The sequence below is a fragment of the Thermobia domestica genome, chromosome 9, assembly GCF_964235325.1.
Source record: "Thermobia domestica chromosome 9, izTheDome1.hap1.1, whole genome shotgun sequence".
NCBI classification, from domain to species: Eukaryota; Metazoa; Arthropoda; class Insecta; order Zygentoma; family Lepismatidae; genus Thermobia; species Thermobia domestica.
In genome coordinates, this window is record NC_137462.1 from 32,293,605 (window position 1) to 32,312,158 (window position 18,554).

The 18,554-nt window shown below is 38.2% G+C and overlaps 1 protein-coding gene across 1 annotated transcript in view; it reads left to right on the forward strand.

Annotated features, from left to right (window-relative positions):
* The first annotated feature begins 1,839 nt into the window (after positions 1-1,839).
* The window catches only part of RfC4 (replication factor C subunit RfC4), a 55,872-nt gene continuing 39,157 nt past the window's right edge, over positions 1,840-18,554 (forward strand). Inside the window, exon 1 of the mRNA XM_081770846.1 lies at positions 1,840-2,004. Within this exon, the coding sequence (XP_081626972.1) occupies positions 1,886-2,004 (119 nt within the window). The 5' untranslated portion in view covers positions 1,840-1,885. The remainder of the gene's footprint in view (positions 2,005-18,554) is intronic.

Consider the following 18,554-nt stretch of genomic DNA (forward strand, 5'->3'; position numbering starts at 1 on the left):
CCATTTTCTACTACTTTTTACATATGCCGGTAAAAGTCCCTATAATCCTCTGGTTCCAATTTTGAAAAAAAACAATGCCTCTGGCCCGCAGCCGATGGGGGCTGTATTTGGAAGTCAACGCCTGTGGAAGTATCACCTTTCATCTCAGCGACAGCGAAAACTATGGATTTGACACTAATATCGGTCACTTTCCATTATTTTTACATGTCTCGCAATTCCCACCCCCGGTGACTCCCGGCCCGCATACAATGGTGGCTAAATTTGAAAATCATCGCTAATGAAAGTATCACCATTGATCTCAGCCACCGCGAAAACTACGGATTTGACATCGGTCATTATGGATTATATTTACATGTCTCGTGATTCCCGTTATAATGCCCCCGTTTCTTATCTGATGGGGGCTAAATGTGAAAGTAAACGCGGTCTTGAGTTTCATTAATGAGCTCAGCTACCCCGAAAACTATGAATTTGACATTAATATCGGTCAATTTCAATTATTTTTTTACATGTCTCGGAATTTCCCCCTCTGGTGACCCAAGGCCCGCATACAACGGTGGATCTATTTGAAAGTCATCGCTAGTGGTAGTGTCACCATTGATATCAGCAACCGCGAAAACTATGGATTTGACACTAATATCGGCATTTTGGATTACATGTACGTTTCGGCATCCCCCCCCCCGTTGACCCACGGCCCGTAGCCGGATACGGTGAATTTGGAAGTTAATGCGATCGGAGTTTCACCATTGATCTCAGCGACCGCGAAAACTATGAAATCGACACTGATATCGGTCATTTTCTACTACTTTTACATGTCCCGGTAAACGCCCCCCTGAGACCCCCTGGTAAGAATTTTTTCGAAAAAGCTTTGCCTTGGTGTGGGACCTGGACCAAGGTATCTTTGACCAAAATTTGGTAACTCTCGGTCGACTTGTCTGGTCCCCAGGCCGGTACCGGTAAACGTCCCCTGGAGACCCCCTAGTAAGGAATTTTAAAAAAAGCTCTTCGTCTTGGTCTGGGGCCTAGACCAAGCTACCCGTGACCAAATTTTGAAAAGTTTCGGTCCACTCGTCTCGTCCACAGGTCGCACAAAGATAGACAGATAGACACACGAACAAACTCTATTTTATTTATATTAGAAAGGTGAGATCCGCCGTTATTGTATTAGTGCGGTGCTTGAGCTATTGATCGTGAAAATTCAAACTCCGATGAGTGATAATTTTATAGGCTTGTTTTATTACAAGTTTAAACTCTTTAGTCAGTAGAGAAAAGGGCGTGAATCATAGGTCAGAGTTGATGACAATGGGATTTGGTGGGTCTGTGGGTCGCAGTGGGTAAGAGTGGTTTATGGTGGGTGGTGGGTCAGAGTAGGTCAGGGTGGGTCGTGGGTCACGACGGGTGGTGAGTCAATTGGTCATGGCTAAAGTTTTCATTGCCCCACGCCCTCTCTGAACTACAGTGTTGAAAATTAATCAGTGAAAATCAATTGCAATTGATCAATCAATTGAAAGTAATTGCTGTGGAAATCAATTGCAATTGAATCAATTGCCAATTAATTTCAATTGCAATTGAATTACAGAATTCAATTGCAATTACTTTCCACTGCAATTACTTTCAATCAATTGATCAATTGCAATTGATTCTCCTTTTTTAATGGCCAACTGCAATTAACAATTAACCATTACTTATTTCAATTGTTAATTGCAATTAACAATTAAATTTACAGATTAATTGTTAATTGTTAATTCAATTGAAATTTGCCCAACACTGCTTTCAACTCTTTCGTCGCTCGCTAGTTAAAAATAAGAAAGAAAATACACTCACTGGCAATACTGATTTAATTTCATTTGTTTCTGGCGCGGGCGCCCGAAAGGAGAAAAGAAGCAAAATGTCGGCGACTGAAGCTGAAACTGAAGATGATTGTATGCAAATTGATGCAGAACCAGAGTCTACTTCAAAAAGTACTGAAACTAAAGGAAATAAATCAACGCAACAGCATCTACCATGGTAAGTAAAAAAATACCGTGGCTATTTTGTGACTTCTAGAATCTTCACTTGGAAGCCATGTTAATTCGAACTTTCTAGTTAATCAAAAATCAGTATTTTACCATTCTTATGTGCCGGTTATTGTGTCTAAGATAATTATTTTGGTTTAACTTGACAATACACCCACCGATAAGTAGAAGCGCTTTAAAACTAATATAATACATTAGGGGAGGGAAAACTAGAGGAGGCTGGTCGGAGTAGCTTGTTTAAATAGAGTAATATCTTGTGTCGTGCGTAAGGATACCAGCTGGAGCGGGTATTGTAAAGTTCGTTCCATTTCTGGTGTACATCTGTGCTTGAACACCGCGATGATTGCAGTGGAGAATAGGAATCCATGATTTTTCTATGGGAGTGAACAGCATTCATAATTATGTAGAAGCTGTAATTTTGCTTGTCGATCCATACACAATTGCATGAAACATACCGTACCGTACTTTTTTTGATAATAGTATAGCCTACATGAGAACCTCCTGATCTGCGTTTCTTCTGTGTTCTATTACCACTTCTACATGAAATACCATAAATTTTCTATGTAGTGCAATAGTAAGAAGTATCCGTGTGCCAAGACATGCGATACGCGTTAAATTCCCCCCCCCCCCCCCACACACACACATAGGTAAAGTACAAGGGCACTACACATGCAGATATAAAGTACAGGTACGTTCTTTTTTATTTTCGTATCAGTCGATAAGTAAATAAAAGTCGCTTTGTTACCCCCTTTTAAGTTCGTACATACTCAATGAGTAATCCCTAAAAGTATGAGCGTCCTGCTTCTTCGGGAACTGATGCAGCTTCATGTATACTATATTCCTTTTTTTTCTGTACCTTCAGGAATCGCTTTTGAGGTATGCACTTGCATTCTCCGATGCGGCTTCACTTTCAAACATGTCTTTTGCAAAAACACCAACCAACCTTTTCGAGCTGGCCAGTGAAAAGCACGAATGCTATCGAACCGAGTCGGGGCAAGAGCGCAACAGGGGGCCCAAACCGTATCGAGGGGTGCGTCTGTAGGGAGCTTGCATGTCAGCGAAGGTGGCTGTACAGATTTACTTTCGGCACATTACTCGAAATAATGGTTGGAAAAGTATAATTCTTTCATTGATTCCCTTATTGTCCCAGGGGCCGCGGTGGCTCAGTGGTAGAGCGTTCACCTCTGGTGCTAGGGGTCTCGGGTTCAAATCCTGCTCCCGCCAAGTGAACTTTGTAGTGGACAAACACCGTGTGCGTGGGTTTTCTCGGGGTTCTCCCGTTTCCTCCCACTTTCTTCATTCCACCATTTCATTCATCTTTCATTATCACCGTCTTCTTTAGCCTAACCGGCATAATCGTGGGACGTAAAACTCAAAAATTTCATTTCATTTTCCCTTCTTATTGTCCCATAAAAGATTTGCCTAGGCTACAGGGAGATCTCCCTTGATAGAAAAAATCCATAGGGGCCGTCAGGAATAGTTGTTGAAAAATCACAATTCTTTTACGGTGATACGTATAAATACGGTTTAAAAACTACGGTGCGAAGTACACAAACTAGCCTGTGTCTTACGTGTTCAATTATGTATTTGTACATAACTAAAGACGTTATAGATATTGGGTGATATTAATAAAACGGAGAAGTTACTCATTACGCCCAATTTTGAAGTAGTTACTCGCATTGGTATCAATAAAAAGAGAACTGAGCACTAGTCGTCTCGGCTGACCTCGGAGAAGCCCCGCCCTTTTGAAGTAACCACACCTCTGTTCTCGAGCCGAGTAACTACTACGCGTTTGATATCAATAAAAATCAAAGACTCCTCTGTGATGCTAGTAACTTCTCCAAATTTGTGGAGCAAGCTAAATAGGTGACTCCGTGCGAAATATGGCAGAGTATATGATTGTTTTACTACGTAGAAAAACTTATAAACTGCATAGAAATGTTGGAAATGGAGATTACAAAAAGCATTATAAGTTTATGAAAGAAAATGTAGTGATTAGCACAACATTTTATAAGGAGAATCAACCCAATTTCGGGGTGGTGGACTACGTAATGATGAAAAGATGCGGGTTTTCTTCAAGGGCGCCGATCCTGTGGGGGCCAGGAGACCCGGGCCCCCCAAAGCTCATGTGGGCCCCTATTGTATTTATGAATATACAATAATTGGCATAATTAGAGTGCAATTTGTCTTAAAATCCTGATATATATACCTTCTACATCTGAATGCCCTCCCCCCCCCCCCAATTTACAGAGAAATCGGTGCCCTTGGTTTTCTTGCGTTACGTGAGTGATCCGGGATTCAAGGTCGGAATGGCAGGGGATTCTGGTGTGGCTCAAAGTACTGTCTATGACTACCTGAAAATGGATTGTTTCCGGAAGTGTGCGTAAAATACAAACAGCAAAGGCAGAGTGGTAAGAACAATATACATTTCCGGGTGCTATCGGAGCACTTGACTATACACAAGTGGCATTAAAGAAACCTAGTATTTTGGAGAGTAATACGTTAATAGGAAGAGCTATTTCGTGGCTAAGCGGTTAGCGTACATGCCTTTGGCATAGGAGACCCGCGTTCGATTCCCGGCAGGAGCACATGTTGTTTGGATTCCACGTTAATCAGTCGGTTCTGTCTCATATAGGCACGCTACTGAAAAGGACGTTAAACTAATAATCAACTCAACTCAACGTTGATAGAAAGAGTGTATACATGAGAATGGGACACGTATGGTGTGGAGAACGCAATCAGATGGACGTGATTTATGACGTGGGTGGCTGGACTTTATTAAAAAGAAAACAAAGGAGCCAAGTGTCTGATTTTTCTTAAAGCCAAACAATCTACAAAGACCTTGGACAACACGTGATATGCGCTTGTCGTGTTAATCTTAATATTGCTGGATTCCAATCAACATCCGTCAGCTCAAATAGGTTCATTCTCATGGTTTCAATATTACTTTCTTCTTTCCCGTTTTTTTTCTTGTTTTTATTTTTGTTTTATTCTCGCTCGAATATTAAAGATTCTCTTTTGAATTTGTGTCTCAGTCGTAGATGTATTTGATATTTCGTTGCATTTCAGTGTAATTACCTTCAAACTTTCGGCTTTCCTTCGTTTACTTTCTGGTAGCTGTGACTTTGAAAGTACCACTGGAAACTCTTTTAGAATATCCACAAATCGTTGCTACTTGCCCGTTTCATGGCTTTTAAGATACACGCCATAGGTTAAAAACAACGAAATGACTGCGCGATGAATGGGAGAAATTAGTAATCACTTCTTTTATTGATACGACTCAGTGCTACGTGCAGAGGAAGCGCGAGTAAACGTTCATAAATCTGGAGCAGACTAGACCTGAGTAGTGGCTTGTTTTATTGATACGAAATTGAGGGAGGAGATTACTCCAGGTGTAGTTCCTCCGATTCTCGAGCAGGACTTCTCAGGAGTAGTTACTTATTTTTATTGATATCACCCATTATCCTGGTATGTTTTTTGCTTTCATATTTTTGTTCCAAAGTAACATAACGCATTACTAACGTAAATATCGCAGTTATGTGGATCCCTTAATTCTCGGACATTTCTATAGTTGTACGTCATGAGTAACATATTGATATCGAATATTTCACTTCATACTGTGCTTATTAGCTACCTTACGGGTGAATCCGTGCATAACAGATACGACTTTTATTAATATATTTAATAGTAGGTAACCTTGCAGGCTACAAAATAGTTCCATGTATATATCCGCTTGTTAAAAAGAAGTAAACACGACTTTCTATCTTATTACATATTATCAAGCACATAAACGAGCGAATTATCCATTTCTTGTTAGCAAATTTTCAATTTTTTGTTAGAAACGGACGACCAATTTTGGATTTTAACCTGGGCTGAGTATATCTACAGCGTGTGCACACGACAAAAATTGCAGCACCTAAAACACGAATCAACTTTAATAAAACACAAATCAATTTGTGCTAGGTGGTTACTAAAAAGCATGAATGCTATCCAACCTAGTCAGAGCAGGAGTGCAGCAGAAGGCCCGAGCGGCAACGAGATGGTGCGTTTGTAGGGTGCAGACAGTGACGGTGAGTATACGCATAAACGAGGATAATGGAAGAGTACTTTCTTTGGCATAAAAAAACATGCTCTGCGTACGGCATAGCTTTGCGACACTTCTATGATCACTTTGTAACTGCCTTCACATGTGCTTTATTTCATCATGCCTTTCTTATGAAATACTACGGGCAAATTTTTATTTTGAGCCAAACAGTGACTTCAACCGGATCAGATGAATCGCTTACAGTTACTATCACACTCAAAGTAATGTACAATGTTAAGAATTATACTATAAGTACAAGGGCCAAAATGTTACTAAACATCATTCCTAAAATCTTCCGAGAAATCAATTCAGGTGACGTGGTGACTATCAATTTTGAGATTAAATGGGGGGCTACCGCCCCCCAAACCCCCCTCAAGTATCACAAAAACATCCAAAACAACAATAAATAATCACACCACTGCTATAAAGCTAGCATAAGGGAAAAAATTAAACAAAAAAACACTCGTCAGTAATCATAAATCAGTGCATGACAAAGAAAAATAAATTACATCTGAACAAGACAATAGGACAACCAGCAGCAAACCAAATACTTTGCTTAATACTCAATAATATGAATTAAAAAAAGAAAACACTCACCATTTTGCCATAGGAGAACACTCATGAATAATGAACTCATATTTGCTTTTACCCTACGTCAGAAATATCTTCAGCCTTAGACCACAACCATGATAGGTTTTCCGTAACTCAATTAAATTACACACTTCTGCAAAGCGATATGAGTTAATATCCGAATCTAATACAAACTTATTTAAAAACGACAAGTTCAAATTCTTTCTATTAAATTCATGAAACTGTTTCTCAATCGGATTTGCTAACTCGATCGTCGCCATGAAACGAAAATTCAATTACGCGCTCCCCGCATGCCACCAGCAATAGCACACACATACAAGCAGACAGAACATGTGACATCACACTAACAAACTACCATATGACTGTACACAGACACCTAGTGGGAAAAATATGAACTAAGACGTCACACCAAAGGCACGAACAGTTCCAACAAGTAACTCACGCAGAAACAATTCCAGGAAGTGACTGAACCTATAAGAACCGATTAAAGTCACAGTTTGAGTCAAAGTAAAGACTTGCCATACTACGTTCTAAAGGGCGCACTTTCATTTTCGTACTTCTACCTTATCATACATGTGAAAGGTAAGATCCCGATATATTTTAATTCTTTGTACAAACTTATTGTGAAATCAAATAACATATTTTCTCCATTAATTTTAAAAATTTATGCCCTCATAAAAGTATATAATATTCAAAATTATTTCCCCACATTTGGTTCAAATTCCCCATTTATTAGTTCCCGCTTTACATTTCTGTATTTCCCTCCATTATTAGAGCACACATATCCCATCTTAGTTAATAAGATAGCCGGTTTGAAATACTTCCATATCATGCTCCATTGTCTGTTACCACTAATATCGCATCATAAGTATGAACTCAGTCTAGAATTTAACTTCATTTTTCTTCCTAATTAATCACCCTACACACATGTCCCTTTTTGTAATTATTATGTTGACATTTCGTCTGCTTTTGTTCACATCTCCTTAAATTTTGTATCTCGGGACCATCATATGCGGCAGTTAACCCGTTTATTATTATTATTTTAATTAGGATTTGCAGTTGAATATCCATCATCGTAGAAAATAGGTACCTCAGTACTGTGTGCTTCGCCACTTTATTCCTTGGGGTATGTTATTGGTACAGATTTAAGCATTTATTGTTAATCTCCGCCAGTTTTTCAACATGACAACAATGACTTAGTGAACCGGTTAGGCGTGGTTTCGTTCACTTACCTGAGTGCATTGGTCCTAGTGATGCAGTTTTATAGTAATTCCTCAACCTAATCGTGTTTCAAGTTTGAGTATGATACATCAACTACTTTCTATAAATAAAGTATAGTTTAAGTCATTATCTCACCGGACAAGGTGTTTACATGCTGCTCTTTTCTAGTAAGTAGGTCTACCTAAGTATGGTATTTCCTTGATGTTTTTGTTGCGTTTACTGCTACTGTTGATACCTATGAATAGTTCTCTAAAAGAAAGCCAAAAATTGAAAGTGCAAAGATTATTTAGGAATTTGAATGAGAAATGAGCGAGGATCTGATTTCAGAGAAACATTCCCCTCCTTCATTGAACGAAGTAACTGTAAGTCTTGTATTATTACTAGGTAACCAAAAAAGTTCTTGCTGTTTTTGACGTCCCATTAATCGTGCGCTCACAGAGAGGAAACGAAATGACGCACGTGCCTGCCAAGCGATTGGGAGTTAATCTGACCTTCGAACTTTAGTAAAAGTTACGTTGCGCACAAACACAGTAGTCATAGCTGGTGCAGTGTCGAAGAGGGGTGAAAGTATCGAGGCAGCTTGTTCGTTTTTGTTTCTTGTATGACTTTAAAGTGGACCTGTTAGCTGCCGCATATGCCAGGCGTTGGGGAGAATGCCGTGAACGAATTCACCGCCAGGCATTGGTTCTAGGAATTCCGTTCGAGAGATGTGATCCTTTCGGATGAATCTCCCATTGCACGACCACATGTGTTGGATGAGGAGACCCTGAAAACAGCTATTGAGAAGGACAATGGTCTAACGTGTGAGCTATTTGTAGAAAGGTTCCATGTTTCCGCTGAAACGCTCAGATTGTACCTGCATGGGATAGGGAAATCATACAAGTTAAGCAAGCAAGCAGGTATCTACACATTGTTAGCAGCCAACAAGGAGCAACGAGTGGCAGCCTGTTTGTCGTTGCTCACTCGGCACCTGAACACACCCTAGAGATCTGCACGGGCCGAATGTTTCGGCCCGAGCCCAATCCAACCCGAATGTACCTAGGCCCGGGCCCGAAAAGTTGTGAAGGTTTTCGGCCCGGCCCGGGCCCGATAAATTTTTAAAAAAATTTAGCTCGAGCCCCAATCTTACTCAAAATTTAGTATTAAACTTGACCTAACCCTCAGAAACATTTTCTAAACTCTGGTTCACACCCTGATGCTTGCCTCCCGAATGATATCATTGCCTCCTACAACTTTGCCTGTCATCGAGAGAACAAAAACTCCATTTCCTGTAACAAAAATTTAACTTAATTGATTTTTAGCGTAAAGAGAAGATGATAATATTGTTTAGCGACAGGCAAAACTTTCCCACCCCTTCTTGTCATACTTTGGGTTCAGTGGAGGTCAAGGTCAGAACTCAATTTACCGTTCAATGCCTGCAATCCTCTATAGTGAAAGTGGAGCCGCTGAGCAACACAAACTGTAAATAGCTATTTCATTCTTTGTAACATTTTTCACGGGCACACTTCTTCAACGTTTGGCTTTATTCCAATTATCGTTTAACGAAAGTAGAATTGCAAGTAATAGGTCCCAGCCCGCCCTGACCTGAAGAGAAATCAGTGTCGGCCCGGCCCGTGCAGATCGGGTCCTCTATGACACTCCCAAGCGTACTAGACATTGGCAGTGGTCACGTCTGCACGCATGAAAGGTTATGCTCTGTGTATATTGCAATTGTCGACAAGTGGTGCATTACGAGCTCCTTCCACGTGATCAGACCGTTACTACTGATCTCGAAGCAGTTGTGATGGGTGCAGCGTGCATTACGGCAGAAGAGCCGGCATTGGTGAATCACAGATGTGCTGTTCGTGCACGACAATGTCAAGTTATCCGTGGCAAAGAGAATCCGGACACCATTCAGCAACTTGCCTGGGACACACTGCCATGCATCATATTCATCGGACCTTGCGCGCCATCAGATTACTACCTGTTTCATTTCCTCGACAAGGGAGATCCTTCACAGGTGAGGGAGACCTGCGGAACGCCCTCACGGACTTCTTTGCATCCACGACCGCCGAGTTATATCACTAGGGTAGTGTGCAGCTGCAGGACGTTGGCAAAAGTTGTTGCATGTTGATAGAGTTCACTTCGAAACCTAGAGTAGGTACCCTCCACTATATTGATCTTTGTTTATCACTGTTCTCAAACGGTAAGAACGTTTTTGGTTACCTTGTAGATTCCGCCGTTTGCATTTTCTCGTATAAGGAAAATAGAGAGAATTAGGAAACGTTGGTATAGCACATGTCAGGTGAAGTCTTTGCTGGATTTAATAATAGGCAACGGCTCAAACCAACTGTGCAACAGCAAATATGTATGATGAGATCGAGAGAATTTAACTAAAACTTGTCAATGAAATTTAAAAAGGAAGTGTGTATAATGATCTGCATCATACAGTTAAGGATTCTGTATATGTCACATCTCATCACACAGTTTCAATAGTTAAGTCGTTTTGATATATAGTCTTTCTTTTTCTTTTAGGTGATGCATGCTGATAAATTAAGAAAATAATAGAATATACAGGATAGGTTCTTTTATCTTACTGAGTTAATTTATTGACTAATATATTTTGTCCATTCATTATCCTGTGGAGATCGTTACAGAGACAGTTTATTATATAGGGTGTTTCAAAACAACACCGATAAAATTTGGGAGGTGATTCCTGACACTAAGATAAGACAAAAAGTTTAGACTAGCCTGGGTGCACAAATGCTTCCTTTCGGAGTTATAGGCTGCTGAAAACATGAACTTTAAAGATCCATAGCTCCAATACTTTGAGACCTATCGTAGTTGGGTCAAGACTTCAATTAGGGACTAGTATATGCCCTATCCAAATATCCATGTTTCAAAATCCTAAGGTATTTTCGCAATAATTTTTATAAAGGTTGTTGGTGAGTACTTCAAATTATATGTTCGTAGCCAAACTCGCTCTATAAAAATTGTTGCGTGATTGCCTTAGGATTCTGAAACATGTATTTTTCGGTAGTACACATATTAGTTCCTAAGTGAAGTTTTGACCCGACTAAGGTACGTCCCATAGTTGATTGAGCTATGTACCTTTAATGTTCATTTTTTCATGTTTTCGGTGGCCTATAACTCAGAAAAGAAACATTTGTGCAGCCAGGTTGGTCTATACTTTCTATCTTAGATTGGTGTCAGGAATCACCTCCCAAACGGTGTCTGTGTTGTTTTGAAACACCCTGCATTTGTATAAGTTAAGGCAAAATGAAACCTTTAACATTTTAAGAAAGAAAGAAGAAAGATGATTCAACATGTATTACCGTATTGCATCTTCTGTGCTTACTTATACCAAGACATTTTTCTTGAACAATACCACCTTATTCATTCGATAAGGACAAAAAAGGCAATAAGGTAATCATCTGTTTTCTTGTTTTTATTTTATGGGCATTTATAGATTATTTTGAAACATCAGCACAAGATATGCACATGCCATTTACATGAATCAGACAATTGAAGTATTGTAAATGGTAGACAGTGCTAGAGCAAATGTACATTTACTGGAGATGAGAATTTTCTCATAAGTAACGGAGTGTGAATAGATTTTTGCATAGGTCATATAGTTAAGCACCTGTGTTTTTTGCTATTCATACATTTCTTTAAAGGAAAAAAGTTGTCTTTAATTTGAAGTGAAAATCAAGTAATACGTTAAAGTAATCATTTTATACGCCTTTATCAAAATAAGTTCCTCGTACCTAGCGTGTATTTCTGGTGTTTCAATCGTAATAATTTCTGTTACAGCTGAACATAACCCTGATATGTTTAAATCAAGTCTTCGTGATGGTTTTCTCCATATATATATTAAAATGGTAGAAAAGTTTGTTTGTGGCCAATCCTTTCGACAGTGAGTCCTCGGGAACCATTGGCCTTAGAAATATGGCTTTTTTACTGATCGATTGCAAATTTTGTGTACATTGTTCAGTTCTAATTGATTTCTTTTTTTAAAAAAAGGCCGTTATTTCTTTATTATATTTTAGGGTACACTGAAAGTGTTGAAATTTTAACTCAAGCATCATATCCTACGAGTTATACATTCCAACACAGCATAGTTGTATATCTATTGGCGTTTGTTTCGTGGGTAAATGATAATGAAAAACAAAGGATAACCATTTCTCCATTCTAAGATGAATATTTATTGTTTGGAATGTTTTGCCCAATGAACACCATATATCACTGACATTATAATTAAATGTGCATGTAATGCATTGGCTTATTACATACTGCATGCAGGAAAAAAACTGATCATACATAAATTGAAAACTTCAACCGGAAGTAGGCTCAAATCTAGCAAACGATGTGAGATATTGAAAAAGTAATCGAAAAAGTCTCCCATTTATGGTACTCTTTGTCGATTTTTATGAAGATCACTTGTGTCTGTAAAGTGACGTGTACAGATGTTGTGAGGAATGACAAGGAGATTCATGCTCATATGCGAATGATGCACTGTGTAGAGAGCGCAGATTCATCTAGTCACAATTAACCCTTTTAAATTCTTGCCTTTTTCGACGTTTTTCTTGAGTCTCAGATAAGCAGCGACAGTGTCATCCCTATTTACCCTAGGATCATGGTTCATACCTCGTTTTTCTCAGAATGGAACAGCCTTTCAAGTGGTACCACTTACAAGTCCCTATGATGTACCAGGAGGGAATTATTTGAGGGAAAATCGGGATTTTTTGCCCAAAAAAAACTTCTTCAAAGTTTGGGGGCCCCCTGAGGCTCTACCGGGTCTGCGCACAAATCTCCAAAAATTTGAAAAAAATACCACGTAGTGTACTAATTACTTGTGACAAATTTGAATTTCCTGTCTTGAATAGTAAGGGCGGGAAAATTTTTTACCCATGTTGAGAGAGCATAAAAATAACGCCCAAAAATTCCCTACAATGCACATTACAAATTTTAAAAAATTCTGACACGTCCCTAATGATCGTAAAATTATGGTTCATACGTCGTTTTGTTCAGAATGAAGTAGCCTTTCAGATGGTATCACCCGTATGTCCCTCGGACATCCCTAAGGAGGGAAAAATTGAGGAAAATAGGGAGTTTTGTTGAAAAAATTCCTTTTTCCCCGGTTTGGAGCCCTTTGGCGCGGCCCTGGGTAAACATAGAGATCCAGAAATCACTTTCAAAAATACTAGTTAGTGTACTAAATGCTTGTGCCAAATACCAATCTCCTATCTTCAACACTAAGGATGGGAAAAATATTTTCCTCTTCTGCGAATATTCCCAGAATGTCCCAGAATACCCTATATAAATTTCAAAAATTTCTTGACACGTCCCTAATTACCGTAGGATCACGATTCATACGCCATTCTCTTCAGAATAGAGTAGGCTTCCAGATTGTATTACCCTCATGTCCCTCGGACGTCCCTAAGGAGGGAAAAATTTAGTAAAATAGGGATTTTTGCTTAAAAATCCCTTTTTTTCGTTATGGGCCCCTCTGGTTCGGCCCTGGGTAAACATAGAGATATGGAAATTACTTTCAAAAATACTACGTAGTGTACTAATTACTTGTGCCAAATACCAATTTCCTTTCTTCAATACTAAGGACGGGAAAAATTCAGGATATTTTCCTCTTCTGCGAATATTTCCGAAATTTCCCAAGGATACTATACAAACTTCAAAAATTTCCTGACACGTCCCTAATTATCGTAGGACAATGATACATACGTCGTTCTCTTTAGAATAGAGTAGGCTTTTAGATGGTATCACCAGCATGTCCCTAGGACGTTCCTAAGGAGGTTACATGTGAGGAAAATAGGGATTTTTGGAGAAAAAATACCTTTTTCCCCGTTTTGGGGCCCTCTGGCGCGACCCTGGGTTAACATAGAAATCTGGAAATCACTTTAAAAAATGTTACTTATGGTACTAATTACGTGTGCCAAATACCAATCTCCTATCTTCAATACTAAGGGCGGGAAAAATATTTTCCTCTTCTGCGAATATTCCCAGAATGTCCCAGAATACCCTATATAAATTTCAAAAGTTTCCTGACACGTCCCTAATTATCGTAGGATGATGATTTATACGTCGTTCTCTTCAGAATCGAGTAGGCTTTCAGAAAGTACCACTCAAATGTCCCTATCATGTAGCCGAGTGGAGCAAGAATCGCGAAAGTGGGATTTTTGGTCAAAAAGTACCCCTTTTTTACCATTTTGTCCCTCTGAACCCCCCTTCTATGTTGACGAAGAGATCCGAAAAAAATCTCATAAAAACTAATGGGTTCACTGATTGTTTATGGAAAATATTAGGGTTCTAGGATTAAAGAGAAGCTCACCAAAAAATGTTGAAGTTAGGCTTCCCTAAAAAAAAGGGAATTTGTAAATTGATGACGTCATACCCCCTATGTTCTGACGCTCGGAAGCATATAGACCCTTTCAAGGCTTTCTTGAATGCCTCCTCTCTTGGAAAATTAAAAAAAAAACGGAACTAAATAGCATTCTTGGTGGTCTTTAAGACACTACAATATCGGTCGAAAACGACCGAAAAAACTTAAAAGGGTTAAAATACACTCGAAAACTGTTTTCTGAATAATAAATGTATTTTCTTGCACATGCATACATATCGAAATTAGTAGGGTTCAAGTAAAAGAAACATACGTTAGGTACGTAAATTTTTCTTATTGACAAATAATTGATAGTTCTGTGTGAATACATGCATAACCTTCTGCTTAAACTTAACACGGTATTATTTGTGGTACTTAATTATACTCTAACAGTGAGTCTATTAATAAACTTAGATTAATGTTAATAATTGTAATTTTTAGGAAAAATCAGACTTGCCCATCGATAACGTTTTTAGCTGATAATAGTTTAGTGGTATACAACCTGAGTTGCATGAAGATGTCTTAGGAATTCCATTGTAAGCAGTAGCATAAAAGCCTGATCTAGGATTGGTTTACATTAGACTGACATGGGGACTCGGTAGATAAGTGGTAGAGCGCTCACCTGTTGTGCTAGGGATTCCTGATTCTATCTAAGGCCATGAGAGTCTAATAATACCATGTCCCTGAGTTTTTTTTTCCCCTCCAATTTCCTTCCACATTCCATTTCACTAGTTCTTTTATACTTATTTCCATTAATCATCCGCGAACTTAGCCTAGAGAGCATAACTGTGAGATATTAAAGATTTTTTTTTCAGTAGACTAAGATGAAAAATGTAAAGTTCAGGGAGCAGTATTGTTAATGTTAGCCGCTTGAAGTACTGACTTATACGAGGGTCATTTAGGAAAAAAAAAAAAAAAGACGAGAGTCATTTAGGAAAAAAAAAAAAGACGAGAGTCATTTAGAAAAAAAAAAGGACGTTTAGGTATAAGAAAAAACGAGAAGTATATGTACAAAAGATTTATGGTACAGAAACAGCATACCTTGCTCTACTGAAAAGTACATTCAACAATTTATCGTAGCTTTATACTAGTGTTTTCTATACCATCATTATACTAAGTTGCTGCCAGTGAAATTAACCTTGTACAACAGCATCTTTGAGCTCGGCAGCAGTGAGAAGGTGCTTTCCGGAAAGAAGGGTAATTGGACTGTAGGATTGCAGAACACCTGCATATTACTGCTCATTATGAGCCAAGCAGCGAGAGAATGTGGACGTGAACAATGGTTGTGAGTCCTGAATATGTGAAATAGTATTGTCAGTCATGTTAACTGTGAGGCGAGAAATGTGAAGAATGTTTTGATTTTCACGTGTTCTGAAAGTTGAAAGACTTTCCGTCCAGATAGTACTTTTTCACTGCTAGTGAACACGGACACTGAAAATATTGGTGGCAAGAGAGTACAATAACGATATAGAGAACACTGGTGGTATCACCCTACGATAAGTATTTGAATATGTTGAACAGTAGAGGAATTCATGTAGTTTCTGTACTATAAAACTTTTCTGCATATCATTTGTAGTTTGTTTCTCACACCAAAACGTTCGTTTTTCCTTTCTTTCTGAATGACTTGTAAATCCTAACTGTCTGTATTCTGTTGCAGATTCGTAAAAGCATACTAAACATCGGGGTAACTGCTGTCAACATTGTGAAGGCATACGTAATAAAACAGAGATTTAGAGTATATATAATGGATGTTAATTAGTTCCATAGGTGGTCACTGTATACATAGGCATAACTGCACTAGTAAATAATTCCTGAAGCTTCCAGTGAAGGTTTTCATCGAATACAAATGTTAGTTCCTCATGCTTTCGTGTTTAGTAACTATCTTATTTCAGTCCAAATTGCCCATGTCTAAGTTTAATTTTGATTCTTAGTGTTGAATGAAACATTTCATTTCTCCTAAGTGAAACGTAATTTGTTAGCACCAGAGAATTGTGCACTTGGATTTAGAGTTTCCTTCTGATTAGTTTAGTGTTGTTCAGAGCTGTTTTCGGTTTCCGAGAGAAGTACGTGGGGTTCGTACGTTAACCTGTAGTTCCATGTTATATAATCTTGATGCTAAGGAGAGAGAGAAAAAAATACACTAAATTTCAAAGTAAACCAGAAGCGCACGTTGGATTTTGGGATGTTGCGTTTCTAAAGTAGAGAACGCCGTGACGGAGTTATCATTAACAACTTGACCGCCCTACATAACTATTTCAGAAGGTACCTGGCAGAAGTTTTCAGGGGAAAGTTAAGTGTACAGTGCTACTCTAAATAATCTTTCTCATTTCAAAGTTTAATAACTCACGGTTATTTGTTCACAATGATATGCAGCTTATGTTTAATAAAAGAAAAAGTAAATAATAATGATAATAATATACATATCGTTTTCCAAATCAAAGATATTCAATATGAGTGGATTATCAATCCGATAGTCTCTTGTCATACACAATTTGCAAGGTAAATTGTTAGACAGGGTTGAAAAAACCAAAAACCCTGTTTTTTGTTTAAATAATTTACTCCGTGTATTTATATTACATATGTACAGAAATAAGTTTGTTTTGCCTTGGTGTTATTATGCAACAACCGGGTTATGTTGGAAGGAGTCACATAAGCTTAAAGCGGAATCCAAACTGCTTCTCAGATTACATCCGAGAGAAATTGTCCTCCATTTGAACTCGAAACCAGGACTAACTGCCACAAATGCAATATGTCTGCCGACTGACTCACGAAGGATTCCTGATAAAAATACGTTGTACTGATCTTTACATACTTGTTAATATAATTGTCAAGAGTCACTTTAGAAGGACAAAAAGATAAACAGTTGCACAAGTGAAACCATTATACAGAATTACATATGGACAATTTCAAAATACTGCGGGGTACAGATCTACTATTTTAGTCCAAGTTAGTTCACTAAGACTTTTATTAGCCCAAGTTAAAGGAATACAACAACTTAATTTGCATATCAGTAAGAAAAGTGAATAAAGTACGAATTATTTGAGTCCACTTTGGCCCTCACCCATTTATCATAAATAAATACCAAAGATATTCTGATTTCAATAAATGCCTCTCGTGGGGTTTGTATTAAAAAAGTACAGCATTTCCATGTATTTTACCAATAGTAAACATTATTAAAACGAAATAATATTTAGAATTTTTTGATGGCATTTGCATAACAATAAACTATAAAAAAATCACGAAAGAAACATACATAAAATAAAATTTAAAAAAAAAAAGTTGCTTTTGTAGTATAATCTCTTTGAGTAATGAATAGGGAATTTAGGTCTGAATATAATACGAATAATATACGGGAGTGAAACGTGATAACCCACAAATGTGTGTTCATTGTTAGATAAGGGTTGCTAATAGATTTGGTTTTTACAACCAGGAGGACAAGTATTCAGAACACAATCCCCACGACTAGCTTGTCCTATGCATTGATTTGGTAACCTGTTCAGTTCCCTCCTGATATCCCCGTGCTGAAAGATAAAATTTTCCATGTCATCTTCCAGCTGCGGAAAGAGCTGTCTGCAGCTTGTGAAAGTAGGGAAGCCCATTTACAGTGTCCTCGATTTTTTTTATTTATTTTTATTTTTTATTTTATTTTATGTATTTATTTTTATTTTTTATTTATTTATTTAATTAATTTTTTGCTTGCTTGCATAAAACACATTCTTTTCGGGAAAATCACGGATATGTTCTTCATAGCGATGGGGATTTTCCAAATCCGAAATCCTTATATTTTGTTGTTTACTTTTTTCGAAAGCTGGAATGTTGCCTCATCACTAAATACAACTAAGTCATTGGAACCATCTCTTTCCATAAGGTTTTGCATCGTAACGCAGAACTCAAGTTTCTTATCCTTGTCAGTAAGTTTAAGCGCCTGCAACGATTTCAGCCGCTATGTATGAAATTTCAGACGTTTCCGCAGAATCTCCCGTACTGTTTATTGTCTGCTTCTTTGCATACACAAAGCACTGATTTTTGTGAGCTTTCCCGAGAGTCGCACGCACACGACCAACTTTTGGCCTGCCAGTTGACCTATTCTTCCAGATACTCACTTGCTTTATCTGTACCACCTCCGACTTGAGTGCCTGTTTCACAGGAAATTCAAGAACACATAATGCTCTTCTGTCTTCGTTTCTTGCCATTTTAATTTATCGTCGGAATAGGTGTCTAAATATTAGCTTTGCCAGCCACTATAACTTATTGATTTGCTTTCATTTTAACA